General features: G+C 39.1%; 1 protein-coding gene across 2 annotated transcripts in view; it reads left to right on the forward strand.

Annotated features, from left to right (window-relative positions):
* Positions 1-24,169, forward strand: part of KHDRBS2 (KH RNA binding domain containing, signal transduction associated 2) — a 703,180-nt gene that overhangs the window by 285,340 nt on the left and 393,671 nt on the right. For both annotated transcript variants that reach the window (XM_055571819.1, XM_055571818.1), the window contains exon 3: positions 14,509-14,625. In XM_055571819.1, the coding sequence (XP_055427794.1) occupies positions 14,509-14,625 (117 nt within the window). The remainder of the gene's footprint in view (positions 1-14,508; positions 14,626-24,169) is intronic.

Below are 24,169 nucleotides of genomic sequence, written 5' to 3' on the forward strand. Positions count from 1 at the left end.
TTTTTGCCTATAAGCTAGAATCAGAGGAGGGTTATTAAGATAAAGGTCATTTATAAATTTGTATCTATTCTAGAGAAAGAAAGTTTTAGGATAACATGTAATAGGAGAGATAGAATTACAATAAAATATGTTCCCTTTAATCAGGTAGATAACTTTTTAATTAACAAACTTTATGTTTTAGATAAATTTTAGGTTCATAGTAAGTTGAATAGAAAGTGTCTATAATTTTTCTATATCCCCTGTCAGGTAGGCACTTTTTATTAGCATGAGATACCTGTTTTTCCCATGGGCAGAGGCCAAAAGTGAAACAAGATAAAATAAATAACATACATTGGATCTTTCCATGCCAACCATAGGGAAAGAACAAATTAGCCATGATGATGCCAGGCAGGCTCTCTTGCCCCATGCTCTCATGCCTTCTCACACAGTGTTCTGTAAATGATAACTCTGTACGGTTGTGTAACAGCTGAGCTCACTTATAGCACTGTGCATCAGGAGGTACTCATTTGGTCATGGACTACTTTGTGCCGTGATGATGATGAACTTGTATTTAATTTCCTTTAAGTTAGTATCTATTTCCAGGTAGTGTTCATCAAGTCATTCTCAAGAATATGATTCAATAGGTCTTTTCTGGTTACTGTGTGTAGTAAATTCCATTTGGGTGAGTTATGCAGTGAGCGGTCAGGGGCCAAACCTCAAATCCACTGTGTCTGACTGTGGGGAATAGACAGGCAGCCTCTGGTCCTGGGAGAAGTAAAGAACTGTAGGGAACAACGTGGCCCCCTAAACCTCTGGAGAACACAGGAAGCAGGACTTTTGGGATGTGTGATTGGATGTGACCTGAGGGAGTAACCACAGGCCTTATGGTCCAGGAACATAATTTCATTCTGTCTTTTCAGTGGTCTCCCTACACAACTGACTCCCTGTACCTACCTGGGGGCCCCTTGGTTTACTAAGAATTCAGTAATCCAGAATATAAAATATAATTGAAATGAATACTTAATATGCAGTGTGCATTGGAAAGTATTGTTCTTAATGTTTTACATCTAATCTTCATAACAAACCACAGTGCTATTAACAACCTTGAGCTCTGGGTGAAGAAGGCAATGTTGGGGATGGGGTGGGGGATAAGTGATTTGTTCAAGGACTTAGGAAGCAGAGAGTATTGGACCCACATCATCGGACTCCAGCACCTGTAATCTTCACCTCTGTGCCCTGAGATGATGTATAAATCTTGGTTCATTTTTTCATGAAAAGTTAGTATTTATTATTAATTGGTAATCTCGTCAGCTGACTTGCAAACATGAATTGTAATCATATGAGCTATCCAGTGATTTTAGTAAAACACTGTATACTAGAAAGAAAATGAATAATTTCAAATATCTATTACCATGGAATGAATGACTTATCTAAGTAAATTAATTTAATAACTTTCTATTAAATGCCAGGGGATTGTATTTTCAAATTACTATTACTTTTATTTTCCTTATAAGCAGCAGCAAGGTGATTAAATAGTGATATTTCATGCTAAAATTATTAGAAAAATATAGTTCTTTATGTATGTTATACAGCCTAAGTAAAAATGTAGAGTGTTATGATACTATAGATGATTCGCATCTACACGTATGAACTCAGTGACTGCTAAGTCCAATTTTAGCTTGAAGGTTTTACAAACACTCATAACATCCCACCCCATAGTAAACTTGATGGTGCTGGGCTCTCCAACCACCCAGACAGGCACCCATGTGGTTCTGCAGCTACATTCCCATGGGGAATACAACAGCTGGGTTGCAGTGAAGGTTGTGTCATGTCTGTTATCTTCAATTGCCATGTTACCCACTGTTGATTGGATGTTATCACTTTCCTCTCAGGTTCAAAGATTTGTTAACAAAATAAGCCACTCTTTATTATACAAATAAACAATGCCAACATTTATTAGAGAATTATCTAGCTTACTTTCAATATACTAACATTAAAATAAAAAAGAAGTGGAAACAGCAGGGGATACATCACCAAAATGAGTTTTGTTCAGCAGGTGGCATGGCTGCTTGGATCACGGACACTCTGGCAGCACCAGGCACTCAGGGACGCCACTGGCCATGGGCGCAGGGGCTATGGTGCTATTAGGGTTTTTTTGTTGTTGTTGTTTTTCTAGGCTCTGGTAGCTGGTCTTTCTTTGTTGTTTGGCACTGCAGGTGCTCAAAGGACACTCATGGCTGTGGTCCTTCTATATTCCTCTGTGCATCACTCAAAAGGCCACCCTCTCTGAGGTCTTTCTCCATTGGTCAGATGCCAGTGCCAGCATGTGGGGAGAGAGTCTGCAGTGAGGACTCCACCCCATGCCTGTGACTCAGCAGTGTTTCCCTGCCTCTACGGCTGCCTGGCTTTCCTTCAAGTGCATTCTTTGCTGAGATCACCTCCCTCACATCCCCTAAGATTGTCTCCCCAGAATAAACAGCAGTCCTTACCCTGGGGTTGCTCTCCAATCCCTATGCTCCAGCTCCCAGCCACCATGCATACCAAGGAACTCTCATCCCTGACTGGAGCACATAGGGCTGTGGCATGGATTGTCTATGTGCTTCTCACTCCATTCAGATTGTCACAGATCAATGACACTGCTTCCCTCTCCAATAGCTTCAAATGCTTCTCCTCTATCTCAAACTATTCCTCCCATGGAGGGATCTCACCTCTACTTCAGCTCTTCCACCCCTCAGTCCCACTTTCTGTCTTCTGCTGTTTTCCTTCCTTCCTTCATCCTACTGAGTTTTGTGTGGATCTGTATATTCCTTTCTGGTGGTCAGGGACTCCTGCCAACTCTTAGCTGATACTCTGTGAGATATTCTGCATCTGAAGATGTATTCCTGATGCACCTATGGAGAAAGAAGTACTCCACATCGACCTAGTCCTTTGCCATCTTCTCCCCACTTGAAATATGTCAAAGAGTTTCTTGAGTTATTTCTAACAATGGCAATAGCAGTTTCTATTTATTCCTGATATTTTGCTTATACTAGATACTTATATCTGATGCTACATAAAAATGAGAAATAATAACTTTATATATATATAATATAAAATTTATTTTTCTTCCTTTCTAAAAAGCATATGGACATTTTAAAATATGTAAAATCTTAGCAATAAACATACTGATAGTAGCTAATGAGAAGAGATTAGAAGAAAAAAAAGGAACACTTTGATTGTATGGTCTTGCATTATTAGTAATGATTTTTATTTAAAAATATTTTCTAGCTTGAATAAATTACTTAAACACTTTATCTTTCAATACATTTACATGGTTTTGGAAAGTCATTCCTTTCTTTGATTTCTAATTTCATTCCCAATTTCATTTTTCTTTCTTACTCAGTTCTAGTTTTACATAGTTTCATTTGAGATGCTTTGGTAAATTTTTGTTGCCTTGAATTTCTATTTTTGACAGCATATGTTTTCTCAAAAATTTTAAATTTAATGCTTAATGCAACTTTAATATATAAGAAAATTATTTTTTATCATTGAGCAATATTAGAAAACATCTTAATCCTCCCTCATCTTTAAGCATGAAGCCTTGCTTTCTTCTAAAATATTTTCCAAACCTCTCCAACTAGATATGACCTTAGTTAGGTTATTCTTTTGTTCCATGGAACTTTATTTTTACATTCCTTTTTCACTTATGTTGCATTCCTTAGCACATCGCTGAATACATGTGGCATCAGTCAGTCAGTCAGTTCAGTCGCTCAGTCGTATCCGACTATTTGCGACCCCATGAATTGCAGCACGCTAGGACTCCCTGTCCATCACCAACTCCCGGAGTTCACTCAAACTCATGTCCATCAAGTTGGTGATGCCATCCAGCCATCTCATCCTCTGTCATTCCCTTCTTCTCCTGCCCCCAGTCCCTCCCAGCATCAGGGTTTTTTCAAATGAATCAAATCTTCGCATGAGGTGGCCAAAGTACTGGAGTTTCAGCTTCAGCATCATTCCTTCCAAAGAGCACTCAGGACTGATCTCCTTTAGGATGGACTGGTTGGATCCCCTCGCAGTCCAAGGGACTCTCAAGAGTCTTCTCCAACACCACAGTTCAAAAGCATCAATTCTTCGGCGCTCAGCTTTCTTCACAGTCCAACTCTCACATCCATACATGACTACTGGAAAAACCATAACCTTGACTAGATGGACCTTTTTTGACAAAGTAATATCTCTGCTTTTGAATATGCTATCTAGGTTGGTCATCAATTTCCTTCCAAGGAGTAAGCGTCTTTTAATTTCATGGCTGCAATCACCATCTGCAGTGATTTTGGAGCCCCACAAAAATAAAATTTGGCACTGTTTCCACTGTTTCCCCATCTATTTGCCATGAAGTGATGGGCCCAGATGCCATGATCTTCGTTTTCTGAATGTGGAGCTTTAAGCCAACTTTTTCACTCTCCTCTTTCACTTTCATCAAGAGGCTTTTTAGTTCCTCTTCACTTTCTGCATATCTGAGGTTATTGATATTTCTCCTGGCAATCTTGATTCCAGCTTGTGCTTCTTCCAGCCCAGCATTTCTCATGATGTACTCTGCATATAAGTTAAATAAGCAGGGTGACAATACACAGCCTTGACGTATTCCTTTTCCTAATGTGGCATAGTCCTCTATTAAGTGAAAACCTTGTTTAGGCATAAGTTTGAAAAATACATTAACCCTATTTTTGGTCATATTCTCAAAAAGAAACAGCACACTCAAAAGATGGTGGTCAACAGGAGATTATTTTATTTTATTTTATTTTATTTAACTTTACAATATTGTATTGGTTTTGCCACATATCAAAATGAATCTGCCACAGGTATACATGTGTTCCCCATCCTGAATCCTCCTCCCTCCTCCCTCCCCATACCATCCCTCTGGGTCGTCCCAGTGTACCAGCCCCAAGCATCCAGTATCGTGCATCGAACCTGGACTGGAGACTCGTTTTATATATGATATTATACATATTTCAATGCCATTCTCCATGGAACAAAATAGAAATCCCAGAGATAAATCCACGCACATATGGACACCTTATCTTTGACAAAGGAGGCAAGAATATACAATGAATTAAAGACAGTCTCTTTAACAAATAGTGCTGGGGAAACTGGTCAACCACTTGTAAAAGAATGAAACTAGAGCACTTTCTAACACCATACACAAAAGTAAACTCAAAATGGATTAAAGATCTCAACGTAAGACCAGAAACTATAAAACTCCTAGAGGAGAACATAGGCAAAACACTCTCTGACATACATCAGAGCAGGATCCTCTATGATCCACCTCCCAGAATATTGGAAATAAAAGCAAAAATAAACAAATGGGACCTAATTAAACTTAAAAGCTTCTGCACAACAAAGGAAACTATAAGCAAGGTGAAAGACAGCCTTCAGAATGGGAGAAAATAATAGCAAATAAAGCAACTGACAAACAACTAATCTCAAAAATATACAAGCAACTCCTACAGCTCAATTCCAGAAAAATAAATGACCCAATCAAAAAAATGGGCCAAAGAACTAAATAGACATTTCCCCAAGAAGACATACACATGGCTAACAAGCACATCAAAAGATGCTCAACATCACTCATTATCAGAGAAATGCAAATCAAAACCACTATGAGGTACCATTTCAAGCCAATCAGAATGGATGCTATCCTAAAGTCTACAAGCAGTAAATGCTGGAGAGGGTATGGAGAAAACAGAACCCTCTTACACTGTTGGTGGGAATGCAAACTAGTTCAACAGGAGATTATTGAGGGAAAGTTTACAAAGTATGATCCATATTAAAGGTGCTAACAAGGAATAGTTAGATATCTAGGCATGTTAAAGTGAGGAGCTTGGCTCCTCCAAAGTCTGAAGGGCTAAGGGAAGGGACAGCTACAGAGGAGCCAACAGACAGGAGATGTGTCCATAACAGAGGGACAGAATCACTGCCAAACCAGGACAGCAAGGAAGAAGCTAGGAAAATAAACACACCAGCTTCTCTGTCCTACACTCCAGTTATTTGAATCCTATCTTATTGACCAAACCACAATCAGTTGCAAAAGGCAAGGAGCCTGGTGACTGTTGGTTCCGAAAAACTCAGGGACATAGCATGGAATAGAGGAGAATAAGGGGATCTCAATGTACATATTCAGAAATCCAGAAGAATGACTACTGGGCAGCATTTCAGTTCAGGTTGTTGCAACAAAGTATGACCATCAGGTCACTGCTTAAGTTTTATTTCATATTTGGTTGAGAAAAATAGTGTACTGGACGCTATATTACAGGGCTTTGGGCTCAGTTTTACACCTATAAAATCTATATATTATCTCTAAATTAATGCCCATGATTACAAACACCTTGTTTTCTTGAATCTTTGTGCCAATACAGTAACTGTCCTTGAAATATCCTTTGCTATTATTGCTCCAGAGCCTGGGTTCATAACTTAACAATTCCATGCCTGCACTGTCTGGAAAACAGCACTTCCTCAGAGGTTTGGCTAAGAATTAAATAAGATAATTAATGTAAAACATTTAGCATGCCTATAGGATTTCTAACTCTTAGTCTGCTGGTTACTGATTTAAATAAAGTCATCCTTTATGGTGTATTCCTTTCTCTATTTAACATTCAACTTTAGCACTTAAACATTTCCATATTCAAATGGGAAACCTTTGTATTAGTCGGGGGTTCCCTAGTGGCTCAGACAGTAAAGAATCTTCCTGCAATGCAGGTGTCACAGGTTCAGTCTCTGAGTTAGGAAGATGCCCTGGAGAAAGGAATGACTACCAACTCCAGTATCCTTGCCTGGAGAATTCCATGTACAGAGGTTATAGTCCATGGTGTCGCAAAACCTATTCAAGTGGGAAACCTTTATGAGCTAATAATAGATCAATATAAGAAGGTATAATCACACAAAGTAATTAAATAAAGAAAACTGTAAAATCATACGCATTTTAGTCTTATCAATTTAGGAATTTTTAGCCTAATTTATGTTATTTATTCCCATTTTATTGGAATATAATTGATGTACAATGTTTTATAAGTTATGGGGGTACAATATAATGATTCATAAATGTTAAATGTTATATTTTATTTATGTGTGTATATGCATGCTTAGCCACTCAGTTGTGTTGGACTCTTTGCAACCTCATGGACTGAAGCCCACCAGGCCCTTCTGTCCATGGGGATTCTCCAGGCAAGAGTATTGGAGTGGGTTGCCATTTCCTCTTCCAGAGGATCTTCCTGATCCAGGGATCAAACCCAAGTCTCCTGTGTCTCCTGCCTTACAGGTAGATTCTTTACCTGCTGAGCCACTGAGGAAGCTCAACTAAATAAAAACAGAAACAACCCACTTTAAAAATGTGCAGGGGAACTGAATAGACATTTTTCCAAAGAGGAAATGCAGATGGCCAACAGGCACATGAAAGAATGCTCAATATCATTAATCATCAGGGAAATGCAAATCAAAACCACAATGACATATCATTTCACATCTGTCAGAATGACCATCATCAAAAAGAACACAAATGATAAGTTTTGTCAAAGATGTAGAGAAAAGGAACCCTTTTACAGTGCAGGTGGGAATGCAAATTTGGTACAGCAACTTTGGAAAACAGTATGGAGATTTCTTAAAAATCTAAAAATAGAAACATCACATGGTTCAGCAATTCCACTCTTCAGTAGAAATAAAAAAAAAAATCACTAACTTTAAAGGATACAGGCACCCCAGTATTTATTGAAGCACTGTTTACAGTAGCCAAGATATGAAAGCAACCTAAGTGCCCATTAACACACGAATGGATGACGATATGGTATATGTACATACAATGGAATAGTACTTCGCCATAAAAAGGAATGAAAATTTTGCCATTTGTAACAACATGGATAGACATGGAGGGTATCACAATTGAAATAAGTCCGACAGAAAAAGACAAATACTGTATGATATCACTTATATGTGGAATCTAAAAATTCAAAACTAGTGAATAGAACAAAGAAGAAGCAGACTCACAGATTTAAAGAATGAACTGTGGTTACCAGCGGCAAGAGGAATGGGGGGAAGAGCAACATAGATGTAGGGGCTAAATGGCACAAACTATCATGTATAAAATAAAGTACAAGTATATATTGTATAGCACAGGGATATAGTCAACATTTTGCAATACATATAAATGGAATATGAGCTTCCCCATAACCTTTAACATTTATGAATCACTATATTGTACACCTGTAACTTATAAAACATTGTACATCAATTATATTTCAATAAAATGGGAATAAATAACATAAATTAGACTAAAAATTAATAAATTGATAAAGACCAAAATTCTTAACACAGTCAGCAAGTACATGAATATATTCTCTACTTTTCCCATCTAGCCCCATTTCTCAAATCTCCAAAGTGAATTCCTTTCAGTTTATCAAACTTACCTGCTTTGGATTTTCTCACACATTATTTCTTATTCCTGGATTGTTTCCAGTAGAACTCCCGCTGGCTGACTTGTCCTAACTTCCTGTAGCTCATAGCCCAGTTTAAATGTTGTTTTTCAGGAAAGGCTTTTTAGTGACTTCATTTATACTTTCCTGTGGAATCTTAAAGTTCTCCTGGGCCAGTGCTTGGAGCATAATTGTCACTTGATACATATTTGTGTGTTGAGTGATTTATTTAAAAACAAACAAACACTCCCTTTCTTCTGTTTCTCATTCTTCCTGTTCCTTCAGAAACTAGTCTTTTGCCCTTCTTTCTTATTTTTCTCTTCTGAATATATGTATTCATGTTTTCCTTTTTTATTCCTCTCCCTTACTAATTTCTTGCCTGTAAGTAATGGTCCTATGTATAACATTGGTACACTTTTATTTTCATGTTAAATATCTTTCTTGATGTCTATTCACTCATGGTTCCTAGAGTTCTCAATGTGGAGAGCAACTAAATTTCTTTAAAACTTTTCTTCTTGTCTTCCATAATTTTATTAATGATACAGTGTCAATCCTTTGAGTATAGAGCGTATTTTGGTTACTAGTTCATTCTACACTCTTCACCATCTCCCAGAGTTGGCTCAAACTCATATTCATTGAGTCAATGATACCATCCAACCATCTTACCATCTGTTGCCCCTTCCTCCTCCTGCCCTCAATCAGGGGCTTTTTCATTTCATTTTCATTCTTCACATAAGGTGCCCAAAGTATTGGAGCTTCAACTTCAGCATCAGTCCTTCCAATTAATACTCAGGGTCGACTTCTTTAAGATTGACTAGTCTGACCTCCTTGTTGTCTAAGGGACTCTCAAGAGTCTTCTCCAGCACCACATTTGAAAAAATCAATTCTTCAGTGCTCAGCCTTCTTTATATTCCAACTCCCACATCAATACATGACTACTGGAAAAATAATAGCTTTTATTATACAGACCTTATTTGGTAAAGTGATGTCTCAGCTTTTAAATATGTTGTATAGGTTTGTCATAGTTTTTCTTTCAAGAAACAACCATCTTTTAATTTCATGGCTAAACTCATCATCTGCAGTGATTTTGGAGCCCAAGAAAACAAAGTGTGCCACTGTTTCCATTGTTTCCCCATCTATTTGCCACGAAGTGATGGGACTGGATGCCATGATCATAGTGTTTTGAATGTTGTGTTTTTTTTTTTTTTTAATTTTATTTTATTTTATTTTTAAACTTTACATAACTGTATTAGATTTGCCAAATATCAAAATGAATCCGCCACAGGCATATATGTGCTCCCCATCCCGAACCCTCCTCCCTCCTCCCTCCCCACTCCATCCCCCTGGGCCGTCCCAGTGCACCAGCCCCAAGCATGCAGCATCGTGCAACGAACCTGGACTGGCAACCCATCTCACACATGATATTTTACATGTTTCAACGCCATCCTCCCAAATCTTCCCACCCTCTCCCTCTCCCACAGAGTCCATAAGACTGTTCTATACATCAGTGTCTCTTTTGCTGTCTCGTACACAGGGTTATTGTTACCATCTTTCTAAATTCCATATATATGCATTAGTATACTGTATTGGTGTTTTTCTTTCTGGCTTACTTCACTCTGTATAATAAATAAATGACCCAATCAAAAAATGGGCCAAAGAACTAAATAGACATTTCTCCAAAGAAGACATACAGATGGCTAACAAACACATGAAAAGATGCTCAACATCACTCATTATCAGAGAAATGCAAATCAAAACCACTATGAGGTACCATTTCACACCAGTCAGAATGGCTGTGATCCAAAAGTCTACAAGTAATAAATGCTGGAGAGGGTGTGGAGAAAAGGGAACCCTCTTACACTGTTGGTGGGAATGCAAACTAGTACAGCCACTATGAAAAACAGTGTGGAGATTCCTTAAAAAACTGGAAATAGACATGCCTTATGATCCAGCAATCCCACTGCTGGGCATACACACTGAGAAAACCAGAAGGGAAAGAGACACGAGTACCCCAATGAATGTCGTGTTTTAAACCAGCTTTTTCACTCTCCTCTTTCACTTTTATCCAGAACCTCTTTTCCTCTTCACTTTCTGCCATAAGGGTGGTGTCATCTGAATATCTGAGGTTAATTATATTTCTCCTGGCAATCTTGATTCCAGCTTGAGCTTCATCCATCCTGGCATTTCACATGATATATTCTGCATAGAAGTTATATAAGCAAGGTGACAATATATAGCCTTGACGTACTCCTTTCCCAATTTGGAACCAATTCATTGTTCCATGTCCATTTCTAACTATTGCTTCCTGACCTGCATACAGATTTCTCAAGAGGCAGGTCAGGTAGTCTGGTATTCCCATGTCTTTAAGAATTTTCCACAATTTGTTGTGATTCACACAGTCAAAGTCTTTAGAGTAGTCAATGAAGCAGAGGTAGATTTTTTTTTTTTTTCTGGAATTCCCTTGCTTTTACTATGATCCAGTGGATATTGGCAATTTGATCTCTACTTCTTCTGCCTTTTCTAAATCCAACTTGTACGTCTGCAAGTTCTCAGTTCACCTACTGTTGGTGCCTCATTCATTCATAGTTAGTTGCTCAGTTGTGTCTGACTCTTTGGGACCTCAAGGATTGTAGTCTACTAGGCTCCACTGTCCTTGGGATTTTCCATGTGAGAATACAGGAGCAGGTTGCCATTTCCTTTTCCAGGGGATCTTCCTGACCCGGGGATCAAACGGGGTCTCCTGCATTGCAGGTGGATTCTTTGCCAGCTGAGCTATCAGGGAAATTCAGCTTGAAGGATTTTGTGTATTACCTTGCTAGTATGTGAAAAGCACACAATTTTGCAGTAGTTGGAACATTCTTTGGTATTGACTTTCTTTGGAATTGAAATGAAAACACGTTTTCCAGTCCTGTGGCCACTGCTGAGTTTTCCAAATTGGCTGGCATCTTGAGTGCAACACTGAAACAGCATCATCTTTTGGGATTTGAAATAGTTCAGCTGGAATTCTATAACCTCCACTAGCTTTGTTCATAGTAATGCTTCCTAAGCTCGGCTTGACTTCACACTCCAAGATGTCTGGTTCTAGAGGAGTGATCACATTATCATGGTTGTCTGAGTCATTAAGACTTTTTTGGTGCAGTTCTGTGTATTCTTGCCACTACTTCTTAATATCTTGTTTATGTTAGAGTCTTACCATTTCTAAAATGTTTCTTTGGTATCTCTAATTTTCTAGAAAGGATCTCTAGTCTTTCCCATTCTATTATTTTCCTCTCTTTCTTTGTATTTTTTCAGTTAAGAAGACTTTCTATCTCTCCTTGCTATTCTTTGGAACTCTGCATTCAGATGGGTAAATTTTTCTTCTTCTCCTTTGTCTCTTACTTCTCATCCTTTCTTAGCTTAGGCCTATGGTAGACCTTAAAATAGGAGGTGCCTTAATGTGTGTTGTGAAAGTTGCTCAGTCATGTCCAACTCTTTGTGACCCCATAGACTGTAGCCCCCCAGGCTCCCTGTCCATGGGGATTCTCCAGTCAGGAATACTGGAGTGGGCTGCCATGCCCTCCTCCAGGATGTCTTCCTAGACCAGGGATTCCTTGGTGGCTCGTATGGTAAAGAGTCTGCCTGCAATGTGGGAGACCAGTTTGATCCCTGAGCTTGGAATATCCCCTGGAGAAGGAAATGGCAACCCACTCCAGTATTCTTGCCTTGAAAAATCCCATGAATGCAGGAGCTTGGTGAGCTACAGTCCATAGGGTCACAAAAAGTCAGACACGACTGAGCAACTTCACTTTGCTTTAATATGTGTTAGAATGTAAAGGTATTTTTTGTGCTTGTTTTTTGCATATGAATATCCAGTTGTTCCAGCACCATTTGTTAAAGATTTTACTTTTCAAATATTACTGTTCTTGCACTTTTGTTGAGAATCAGTTGATTTAAATGTGGTCTTTTTGAATGTTATTCTGTTCCATTTATCTTACATGCCTGTAGATATCCACACTCAAGTGCAGCACTGAGAAGGTGTGGTGAGAACAGGCATCTTGACTTTATCCTGTATTTATGGGGAAAGTGTTTAGTTTTTCAGCATTAAGTGTGGTTTATTTCTTACTTTAGGTATTTTAAAATATATAATAGCTCTAATATAGAAGACAATTACTTAATTTTGTTTATTTCTGTTTCACATGCCCAACATAGTCTTTAATGCATTCTAATCCTTTTTTTTTAAATTAATGAGTAATTACCTCAGTCATTTCATGTAGTGACATTCATTTAGTAGCTGTCAACAAATGCAGATAACAGCCTTTGTTTCCCTTGTTTATAACCAGATTTCATAATTAATAAACCAGTTATATATGCTACTGTTGCTGCTGCTAAGTCACTTCAGTCGTGTCTGACTCTTTGCAACCCCATAGACGGCAGCCCACCAGGCTCCACCATCCCTGGGATTCTCCAGGCAAGAACATTGGAGTGGGTTGCCATTTCCTTCTCCAATGCATGAAAGTGAAAAGTGAAAGTGAAGTCACTCAGTCATGTCCGACTCTTAGCGACCCCATGGACTGCAGTCTACCAGGCTCCTCCGTCCATGGGATTTTCCAGGCAAGAGTACTGAAGTGGGGATATATGCCCCTAACCCTGGAATTTTGCATGTAAGCAAACTGTTTTGTATATATGTTCTTTCTAGCATTTTAAACCTTTTGTATGCGTTCACATCTCTTATTTGCTGATCTTTAGAACAACTCTTTAACACAAAGAAGGTAAGGTTGAAGAACAGTTGAATCTCTTTATTACCAATCATGAAATTGGAAATGGACTCTTAGGCGCATAGACAATACTTGCCAAACATGAATGTTAAATTTTAACTTAAAATATTTTTTTTTTTTGCAATTTTGAATATGCACAGGCATGTTAAAATTTTTCCTTATATCAGTAATCAGATTGGAGAGAAAAACCCTTTAGAAATTTTATAAACCATAGTACTTCTGCCTAATTTCTTTTTAAATAATTTATGTGATTATATGAGGAAATTATATTTTCAAAGATTACTGACTTTAGCATTTCTTTAGGAAGAAGCATCTCTTTACACATGTACACCCGTGGCGGATGCATGTTGATGTATAGCAAAACCAATACAATATTGTAAAGTAAAAAAAAAAGAAAAAGAAAAAGTGTATCTGAGCTCATAGGAACTAAAAAGCCTCTTGATGAAAGTGAAAGTGGAGAGTGAAAAAGTTGGCTTAAAACTCAACATTCAGAAAACGAAGATCATGGCATCTGGTCCCATCACTTCATGGGAAATAGGTGGGGAAACAGTGTCAGACTTTATTTTTCTGGGCTCCAAAATCACTACAGATGGTGACTGCAGCCATGAAATTAAAAGACACTTACTCCTTGGAAGGAAAGCTATGACCAACCTAGATAGCATATTCAAAAGCAGAGACATTACTTTGCCAACAAAGGTTCGTCTAGTCAAGGCTATGGTTTTTCCTGTGGTCATGTATGGATGTGAGAATTGGACTATGAAGAAGGCTGAGCGCTGAAGAATTGATGCTTTTGAACTGTGGTGTTGGAGAAGACTCTTGAGAGTCCCTTGGACTGCAAGGAGATCCAACCAGTCCATTCTGAAGGAGATCACCCCTGGGATTTCTTTGGAAGGAATGATGCTAAAGCTGAAACTCCAGTACTTTGGCCACCTCATGCAAAGAGTTGAGTCATTGGAAAAGACTCTGATGCTGAGAGGGATTGGGGGCAAGAGGAGAAGGGGATGACAGAGGATGAGATGGCTGGATGGCATCACTGACTCGATGGACATGAGTCTGAGTGAACTCCAGGGGTTGATGATGGACAGGGAGGCCTGGCGTGCTGCGATTCATGGGGTCGCAAAGAGTCGGACATGACTGAGTGACTGATCTGATCTGATCTGAGCTTATAGGTCTGGGGTCGATTCCTGTGTGTGTGTGTCTGTGTGTTTAGGTGTGTGAGAGGCATAACTCTGTTCTCCATGGTAAAGTTCAAAAAACCATAACCCATCAGTTTTGTTTGGTTTAAATCATTATTTTTCTCTACTTAATATAGATGTTCTAATGATTTTGTTTCCTAGTTCAATTTTGTGGGCAAATTGCTCGGGCCGAGAGGAAACTCCTTGAAGAGGCTACAGGAAGAAACAGGTGCTAAAATGTCTATCCTGGGCAAAGGATCAATGAGAGATAAAGCAAAGGTATGTACTTTGAATTTGTACTAAAGATTCATAGGGAATCAGCTGTAACATGGTGGACACATTCACGGGAACATCTGAGCTCTCCTCTAATCAGTTCCCATTATCTTTACCCTTTTAGGACTAGTCTGCACCTTCATATCTTCTCTATTCATAAAAATAAGCTACCAATCTTTTTCTCCCAAAGCATGTAATTTTTAGTCCTTTGTTTAGGTGGCTATCAAATCTGTTCATTTCTTTTGTGTCCTCTGTAGGATATTTCTGTATGTGTGTGCTCATTTTCTTTAATTTCCTGACTGAATCCTTTTTCTTTCTTCAGTTGTATCTTCTGATCCCATCCCATGTATCATTCCCTCACTTTATCTTTCCACTCCACTTCACTCTGATCCTCTTACCTGAAGCAATTTCACATATTTATCTGCAAATCTAAGAGAGTTTTGGAGAAGGAAATGGCAACCCACCCCAGTGCTGTTGCCTGGAGAATCCCATGAATAGAGGAGCCTGTCAGGCTACAGTCCACGGGGTTGCAAAGAGTTGGACACAACTAAACTACTAGCACACACACGTGCATGCATGAGAGTTCCACTTTTTTTTTTTTTTGTAATGTGTCAGTGATATTAAATGACTTAACTGATCCTCAAAAACAAATAAGCTAATAATTATTTGAACTACATCATTTCCCCATTTTATAAATGGGAAATAGCCTCTGCTTTTGAATTTCTTGTTTTGTTGAAATAACTATTTATAGATATTTGTTCATAAAGTATCTCTTAAAATTAATTGAGAAAGAGTGACTGTTTTATGGTAGTATCATTTGACCTGGCCATACTTTTTCTTATTTGATATGTTACCAGGGAAAATAAAATAATCTTACATTTTAATTATGATTATAAAAATTGCTTAGAGATAGTTTAGGAGTTGCTCAACTATTAGGATGAAATATTAAAGGGAGAAATTCATAGTGAGAAATGTTACTGAATTTGTGAATGTACCATGCATGTTTGATCTTTATTGTAACAAGGCTGTGTATGGTGTTTAACCAAGACATGCTATTATTGCTAAGTCGCTTCAGTCGTGTCCAACTCTGTGCAACCCCATAGACAGCAGCCCACCAGGCTCTGCAATCCCTGGAATTCTCCAGGCAAGATTGCCATTGCCTTCTCCAATGCACGAAGGTGAAAAGTGAAAGTGAAGTCGCTCAGTCGCGTCCGACTTTTCGCGACCCCATGGACTGCAGCCTACCAGGCTTCTCCGTCCATGGGATTTTCCAGGCAAGAGTACTGGAGCAGGGTGCCATAGACATGCTATATGGGTACTTAAAAAAAAAAAAAATTCTGTAATTTGCAAAAGGATGCTACTTGCAAGTGTTAAATTTTGAGTAAATTTTAGTTACTTTCTACTCTGTATAATTTCATAAGGATGACTTTTTGGCCAAATGTACTGCTTCTAGTTAATCAGAGTATATTTAGAAGAAATAATAAAAGTATTTAAGAGATAGTTTTTGTCTTCTGTAAGCATATTTAGGTTTTCTATGTATATGAGGATAAATTGACACATGATTATCTATATCTGTTCTTTCATATATTCTTTAATTATTTGTTATATGTTTTCCAGATATCTCAAAGTCATATAATAGAAAGTTCATTTTGTATGTTTTTATACTCTCACATAGTCTTTAAGATTTAGATCAGGCAGAGATTTCCTAACCCCTGTGATAGGCTTACTTAACCATAAAACATATTTTACTGAAATTTTCTGTTTCACTCATTACACTGTTAACTTTCATGGACCAGAGAAATGTCTTAGTTAGCTTTGCACACCCGGAGTCACCATGTAGTCTCTTCATACTTTTTAAAACAAATAAGTGCATTTTTTATTTCCACATATTTGGACATTTGTCTTATTTATATAGTTTTATATAGGATTCTATTTTTCCTGTGAACATGGTTAGCTACCAACATAATTATTAGAAAAATCTAGCAAGAAAGAAATTTGATTCTATTAACTTTCTGTTAGGTTTAGTTTACTAATACTGTGCTGTGTGCTCAGTCACTCAGTCGTGTCTGACTCTTGCAACCCCATAGACTGTAGCCCACCAGGCTTCTCTGCCCAAGGGGATTTTCCAGGCAAGAATACTGGAGTGGGTTGTAATTTCCTTCTCTAATTTACCTGTTACTTAAAATCCTGTTTCTATATTGATTACATTTTGAATGATCCATCATGTTTTCATGAGTATTTTCATTGTTTCATTTTAAAAATGAAAGAAAATGGAAACATTTAACAGCAACAATATCAATAATATATAGTAGTATAAAATATGCTTGTTAGACTCTAGATAAGACCTTAACTACTAAAGACAACACAGCTGAAATAAAACCACAGATGTATATGTGAAAAAAAAAAAAAAAACTTACCTTAGTAAACAATTTATTAAAATAAAAATAAATGCTTGGTAAATTTTTTTATTGCTATGTTGCTAATTTTGTCTCTGCCACATGACCTGAACAGAAAGGAATATTTTATGTAATTTTATTTTTCTAGAAAATGATTAAAACTTATCTGATTTTGCAGCTCTAGTTCACAGTAATAAATGTGAGGGGGAAAAAATTCCTCTTGGAGTTTGCATTCCAATGGGAGAGACAGACAATAAATAAGTGAACAAATATATTTTCTACTTTCAGACATTGTTAACTGTTATGGATTAAAACAAAACAGAGGAAGGGAAATATGTTAATGCTGGTAGTAGTAGTTTGGTATGATGATCAAGTGTAACCCTGGACAAGGAGAAGGGACCAACACAAGGAAAATTAGAGAAGAGAGAATGCAAGTGATGGCTCTGAAGGAGAATTCATGTCTTTATCTGTAACTATCCTGGCAGCCATAGCCCTATCTTTGTTTATAACCATGCTTATTCCCATTTGGCGGAGAAGGCAATGGCACCCCACTCCAGTACTCTTGCTTGGAAAATCCCATGGACGGAGGAACCTGGTAGGCTGCAATCCATGGGGTCGCTAGGAGTCAGACATGACTGAGCGACTTCACTTTCACTTTTCACTTTCATGCATTGGAGAAGGAAATGGCAACCCACTCCAGTGTTCTTGCCTGGAGAATCCCAGGGACGGGTGAGCCTGGTGGGCTGCCATCTATGGGGTCGCACAGATTTGGACATGACTGAAGTGACTTAGCATAGCATAGCATTCCCATTTGGACCTTCCCAGGTGGCACTAGTGGTAAAGAACTTGCCCGCCAGTGTAGGAAATGTAAGAGATGCAGGTTGAATCTCTGAGTCGGGGAGATCCCCTGGAGGAGGGCATAGCAACCCACTCCAGATGGAGAGATATTCCATGTTCCCAGGTAGGAAGAATCAATAATGTGAAAATGACTGTACTGCCAAATTCAATTTACAGATTCAATGCTACCCCTATCAAATTACAAATGTCATTTTTCACAGAACTAGAACAAAACATTTCACAATTCATATGGAAACACAAAAGACCCTGAATAGCCAAAGCAGTCTTGAGAAAGAATGGAGCTGGAAGAATCAATCTTTCTGACGTCAGATTATACTACAAAGCTACAGTCATCAAGGCAGTATGGTACTGGCACAAAAACAGAAATATAAGCCAATGAACAACATAGAAAACCCAGAAATAAACCAATGTACCTATGGGTACCTCATTTTTGACAGAGGAGGCAAGAATATACAATGGGGCAAAGACATCCTCTTCAATGAATCATGCTGGGAAAACTGGACAGCTACATGTAAAAGAATGAAATTAAAAGTCTTCCTAACACCATACACAAAGGTAAACTCAAAATGGCTTAAAGACCTAAATGTAAGACCAGAAACTATAAAACTCTGAGACTAAAACATAGGCAGAACACTCGATGACATAAATCAAAACAAGAACCTGTACTCTACTCTGACCCACCTGTTAAGAGTAAAGGAAATAAAAACAAAAGTAAAAAAGTAAGACTTGATTAAATTTAAAAGCTTTTGCACAGCAAAGGAAACTATAGGAAGCTGAAAACACAACCCTCAGAATGGGAGAAAATAATAGCAAATGAAACAACTAACAAAGGATTAATTGCAAAAATATACAAGCAGATCATACAACTCAATGCCAGAAAAACAAACAACCCAATCAAAAAGTAGGAAAAAGACCTAAACAAACATTTATCCAAAGAAGGCATACAGATGGCTAACTAACACATGAAAAGATGTTCAACATCACTCATTATTGAAGTGAAGTGAAGTGAAGTGAAGTGGCTCAGTGGTGTCCAATTCTTTGCAATGCAGTGGACTGTAGCCTACTAAGCTCCTCCGTCCGTCCATGGGATTTTCCAGGCAAGAGTACCAGAGTGGATTGCCATTTCCTTCTCCAGGGTGATCTCCCCAACCTAGGGATCGAACCCGGGTCTCCCATATTGTAGGCAAAAGCTTCTACCATCTGAGCCAGCAGGAAGTCCATTATTCAGTTCAGTTCAGTTCAGTCACTCAGTCATGTCTGACTCTTTGTGAGCCCATGAATCGCAGCATGCCAGGCCTCCCTGTCCATCACCAACACCCAGAGTTCACTCAGACTCACGTCCATCGAGTCAGTGATGCCATCCAGCCATCTCATCCTCTGTCGTCCCCTTCTCCTTCTGCACCCAATCCCTCCCAGCATCAGAGTCTTTCCCAATGAGTCTTTTCCACCTTTGCATGAGGTGGCCAAAGTACTGGAGTTTCAACTTTACCATAATTCCTTCCAAAGAAATCCCAGGGCTGATCTCCTTCAGAATGGACTGGTTGGATCTCTTTGCAGTCCAAGGCACTCTCAAGAGTCTTCTCCAACACCACAGTTCAAAAGCATCAATTCTTCGACACTCAGCCTTCTTCACAGTCCAAATCTCACATCCACCCATGACCACTGGAAAAACCATAGCCTTGACTAGATGGACCTTTGTTGGCAAAGTAATGTCTCTGCTTTTGAATATGCTATCTAGGTTGGCCATGACTTTTCTTCCAAGGAGTAAGCGCTTGTAATTTCATGGCTGCAGTCACCATCTGCAGTGATTTTGGAGCCAAAAAAAATAAAGTCTGACACCATTTCCACTGTTTCCCCATCTATTTGCCATGAAGTGATGGGACCAAATGCCATGATCTTCGTTTTCTGAATGTTGAGCTTTATGCCAACTTTTTCACTCTCCTCTTTCACCTTCATCAAGAGGTTTTTGAGTTCCTCTTCACTGTCTGCCCTAAGGGTGGTGTCATCTGCATATCTGAGGTTATTGATATTTCTCCCCGCAATCTTGATTCCAGCTTGTGCTCCTTCCAGCCCAGTGTTTCTCATGATGTTCTCTGCATATAAGTTAAATAAGCAGGGTGACAATATACAGCCTTGACATACTCTTGTTCCTATTTGGAACCAGTCTGTTGTTCCATGTCCAGTTCTAACTGTTGCTTCCTGACCTGCATACAAATTTCTCAAGAGGCAGGTCAGGTGGTCTGGTATTTCTGTCTCTTTCAAAATGTTCCACAGTTTATTGTGATCCACACAGTCAAAGGATTTTATATAGTCAATAAAGCGGAAATGGATGTTTTTCTGGAACTCTCTTGCTTTTTTGATGATCCAGGGGATGTTGGCAATTTGGTCTCTAGTTCCTCTGCCTTTTCTAAGACCAGCTTGAACATCTGGAAGTTCATGGTCCACGTATTGCTGAAGCCTGGCTTGGAGAATTTTGAGCATTACTTTACTAGCGTGTGAGATGAGTGCAATTGTGCGGTAGTTTCAGCATTCTTTGGCATTGCCTTTCTTTGGGATTGGAATGAAAACTAACCTTTTCCAGTCCTGTGGCCACTGCTGAGTTTTCCAAGTTTGCAAGAGGGCATCAGAGGGCGGACACACTGAAACCATAATCACAGAAAACTAGTCAATCTAATTACACTGGACCACAGCCTTGTCTAACTCAGTGAAACTAAGCCATTCCCATGGGGCCACCCAAGATGGGCGGGTCATGGTGGAGAGGTCTGACAGAATGTGGTCCACTGGAAAAGGGAATGGCAAACCACTTCAGTATTCTTGCCTGGAGAACCCCATGAACAGTATGAAAAAGCATAATGATAGGATATTGAAAGGGGAACTCCCCAGGTCAGTAGGTGCCCAATATGCTACTGGAGGTCAGTGGAGAAATAACTCCAGAAAGAATGAAACGATGGAGCCAAAGCAAAAAGAATACCCAGTTGTGGATGTGACTGGTGATGGAAGCAAGGTCCAATGCTGTAAAGAGCAGTATTGCATAGGGACCTGGAATGTCAGGTCCATGAATCAAGGCAAATTGGAAGTGGTCAAACAAGAGATGGCAAGAGTGAACATCGATATTCTAGGAATCAGCTAACTAAAATGGATTGCTGCTGATGCTGCTAAGTTGCTGCAGTCATGTCCGACTCTGTACGACCCCGTTCCTAGGATTCTCCAGGCAAGAACACTGGAGTGGGTTGCCATTTCCTTCTCCAACGCATGAAAGTGAAAAGTGAAAGTGAAGTCGCTCAGTCGTGTCCGACTCTTAGTGACCCCATGGACTGTAGCCCACCAGGTTCCTCCATCCATGGGATTTTCCAAGCAAGAGTACTGGAGTGGGGTGCCATTGCCTTCTGGAATGGGTAAATTTAACTCAGATGACCATTATATCTGCTATTGTGGGCAGGAATCCCTCAGAAGAAATGGAGTAGCCATCCTGGTCAACAAAAGAGTTCAAAATGCAGTACTTGGATGCAATCTCCAAAACGACAGAATGATCTCTGTTCATTTCCAAGGCAAACCATTCAATATCACAGTAATCCAAGTCTATGCCCCAACCAGTAATGCTGAAGAAGCTGAATTTGAACGGTTCTATGAAGACCTACAAGACCTTTTAGAACTAACCCCCCAAAAAATGCCCTTTTCATTATAAGGGACTGGAATGAAAAAGTAGGAAGTCAAGAAACACTTAGAGAAACAGGCAAATTTTGCCTTGGAATACGAAATGAAGCAGGGCAAAGACTAATAGAGTTTTGCCAAGAAAATGTGCTGGTCATAACAAACACCCTCTTCCAACAACACAAGAGAGGACTCGACACGTGGAAATTACCAGATGGTCATCACCAAAATCAAATTGATTATATTCCTTGCAGCCAAAGATGGAGAAGCTCTATACAGTCAACAACAACAAAAAAAAGACCGGGAACTGACTGTGGCTCAGACCATGAACTCCTTATTGCCAAATTCAGACTGAAATTGAAGAAAGTAGGGAAAACCACTAGACCATTCAGGTGTGACCTAAATCCAATCCCTTGATTATACAGTGGAAGTGAGAAATAGATTTCAGGGACTAGATCTGGTAGACAGAGTGAGTGATGAACTATGCACTGAGGGTCATGACATTATACAGGAGACAGGGAGCAAGATCATCCCCATGGAAAAGAAATCCAAAAAAGCAAAATGGCTATCTGAGGAGGACTTACAAATAGCTGTGAAAAGAAGAGAAGTGAAAAGCAAAGGAGAAAAGGAAAGATATAAGCATCTGAATGCAGAGTTCCAAAGAATAGCAAGAAGAGATAAGCACATGTATATCCCATCATTCATTGTAGCACTATTTACAATAGCTAGAACATGGAAGCAACCTAGATATCCATTCACAGGTGAATGGATAAAGAAGTAGTGGTACAAATACACAATGGAATACTACTCAGCCATAAAAAGGAACATGTTTGATTCAGTTCCTTTGAGGTGGATGAATGTAGAACCTATTATACGGAGTAAAGTACGTCAGAAAGAGAAAGATAAATATTGTATTCTAAGGCATATATATGAATCTAGAAAAATGGTGAAGTGAAGTGAAATGAAGTCTCTCAGTCATGTCCGACTCTTTGCGACCCATGGACTGTAGCCTACCAGGCTTCTCAGTCCATGGGATTTTCCAGGCAAGAGTACTGGAGGTAAAAAACATGATCATCTCAATAGATGCAGAAAAGCCTTTGACAAAATTCAGCATGCTTTTATGATCAAAATGCTTCAGAAAAATAGGCATGAAAGGAAACTACCTCATTTTGATATTTGACAAAACTAATACAATTACGTAAAGTTTAAAAATAAAATTAAAAAAAAAAAAGGAAACTACCTCAGCTTAGTAAAGGCCATATAGTTTAAGTCTACAGCAAGCATTATTCTCAATGGTGAAAAACTGAAAGCATTCCCCCTATCATCAGCAACAAGACAGGGGTGCCCACTTTCACCACATGTTTATTCTTTAATTCTTCTCAGTTCAGCTGCATCCAGAATGACCACATGGATCATAGCTTTGTTTAACTCAATGAAACTACAAGCCATGTAGGGCCATCCAAGACAGGTCATGGTGAAGAATTATGATAAAATGTGGTCCACTGGAGAAGGGAATGACACACCACTTCAGCTTTCTTGCCTTGAGAACTCCATGACCAGTAATGAAAAGGAAAAAGAAATGACTCTGAAAGATAAACCCCACAAGGTCAGTAGGTATACAATATATTCATGGAAAGAGCAGAAAAACAGCTCCAGAAGGAATGAAGAGGCTGGGCCACAGCAGAAACAACGCCCAGTTGTGGATGTGTCTGGTGGTGAAAGTAAATTACTATACTGTAAAGCACAATATTGCATAGGAACAGAGATGTTAGGCCCATGAATCAAGGTAAATTCAGTTCAGTTCAGTCCAGTCACTCAGTTGTGTCCAACTCCTTGTGACCCCATGAATCACAGCATGCCAGGCCTCTCTGTCCATCACCAACTCCTGGAGTTCACTCAAACTCATGTCCATGGAGTCGGCAATGCCATCCAGCCATCTCATCCTCTGTCATCCCCTTCTCCTCCTGCCCCCAAACCCTCCCAGTATCAGGGTATTTTTCAGTGAGTCAACTCTTCTCATGAGGTGGCCAAAGTATTGGAGTTTCAGCTTCAGCATCAGTCCTTCCAAAGAACATCCAGGACTGTTCTCCTATAGAATGGACTGGTTGGATCTCCTTGCAGTCCAAGGGACTCTCAAGAGTCTTCTGCAACACCACAGTTCAAAAGCATCAGTTCTTTGGTGCTCAGCTTTCTTCACAGTCCAACTCTCACATCCATACATGACCACTGGAAAAACCATAGCCTTGGCTAGACGGACCTTTGTTGGCAAAGTAGTGTCTCTGCTTTTGAATATGCTATCAAGGTTGGCCATAACTTTCATTCCAAGGAGTAAGCATCTTTCAATTTCATGGCTGCAATCACCATCTGCAGTGATTTTGGAGCCCCCCAAAATAAATTCTGACACTGTTTCCACTGTTTCCCCATCTATTTGCCACGAAGTGATGAGACTAGATGCCATGATCTTCATTTTCTGAATGTTGAGCTTTAAGCCAACATTTTCACTCTCCTCTTTCACCTTCATCAAGAGGGTTTTTAGTTCCTCTTCACTTTCTGCCATAAGGGTGGTATCATCTGCATATCTGAGGAAATTTATATTTGTCCCAGCAATCTTGATTCCAGCTTGTGCTTCTTCCAGCCCAGCGTTT

Source organism: Bubalus kerabau, chromosome 3, assembly GCF_029407905.1.
Source record: "Bubalus kerabau isolate K-KA32 ecotype Philippines breed swamp buffalo chromosome 3, PCC_UOA_SB_1v2, whole genome shotgun sequence".
Classification (NCBI taxonomy): Eukaryota; Metazoa; Chordata; class Mammalia; order Artiodactyla; family Bovidae; genus Bubalus; species Bubalus kerabau.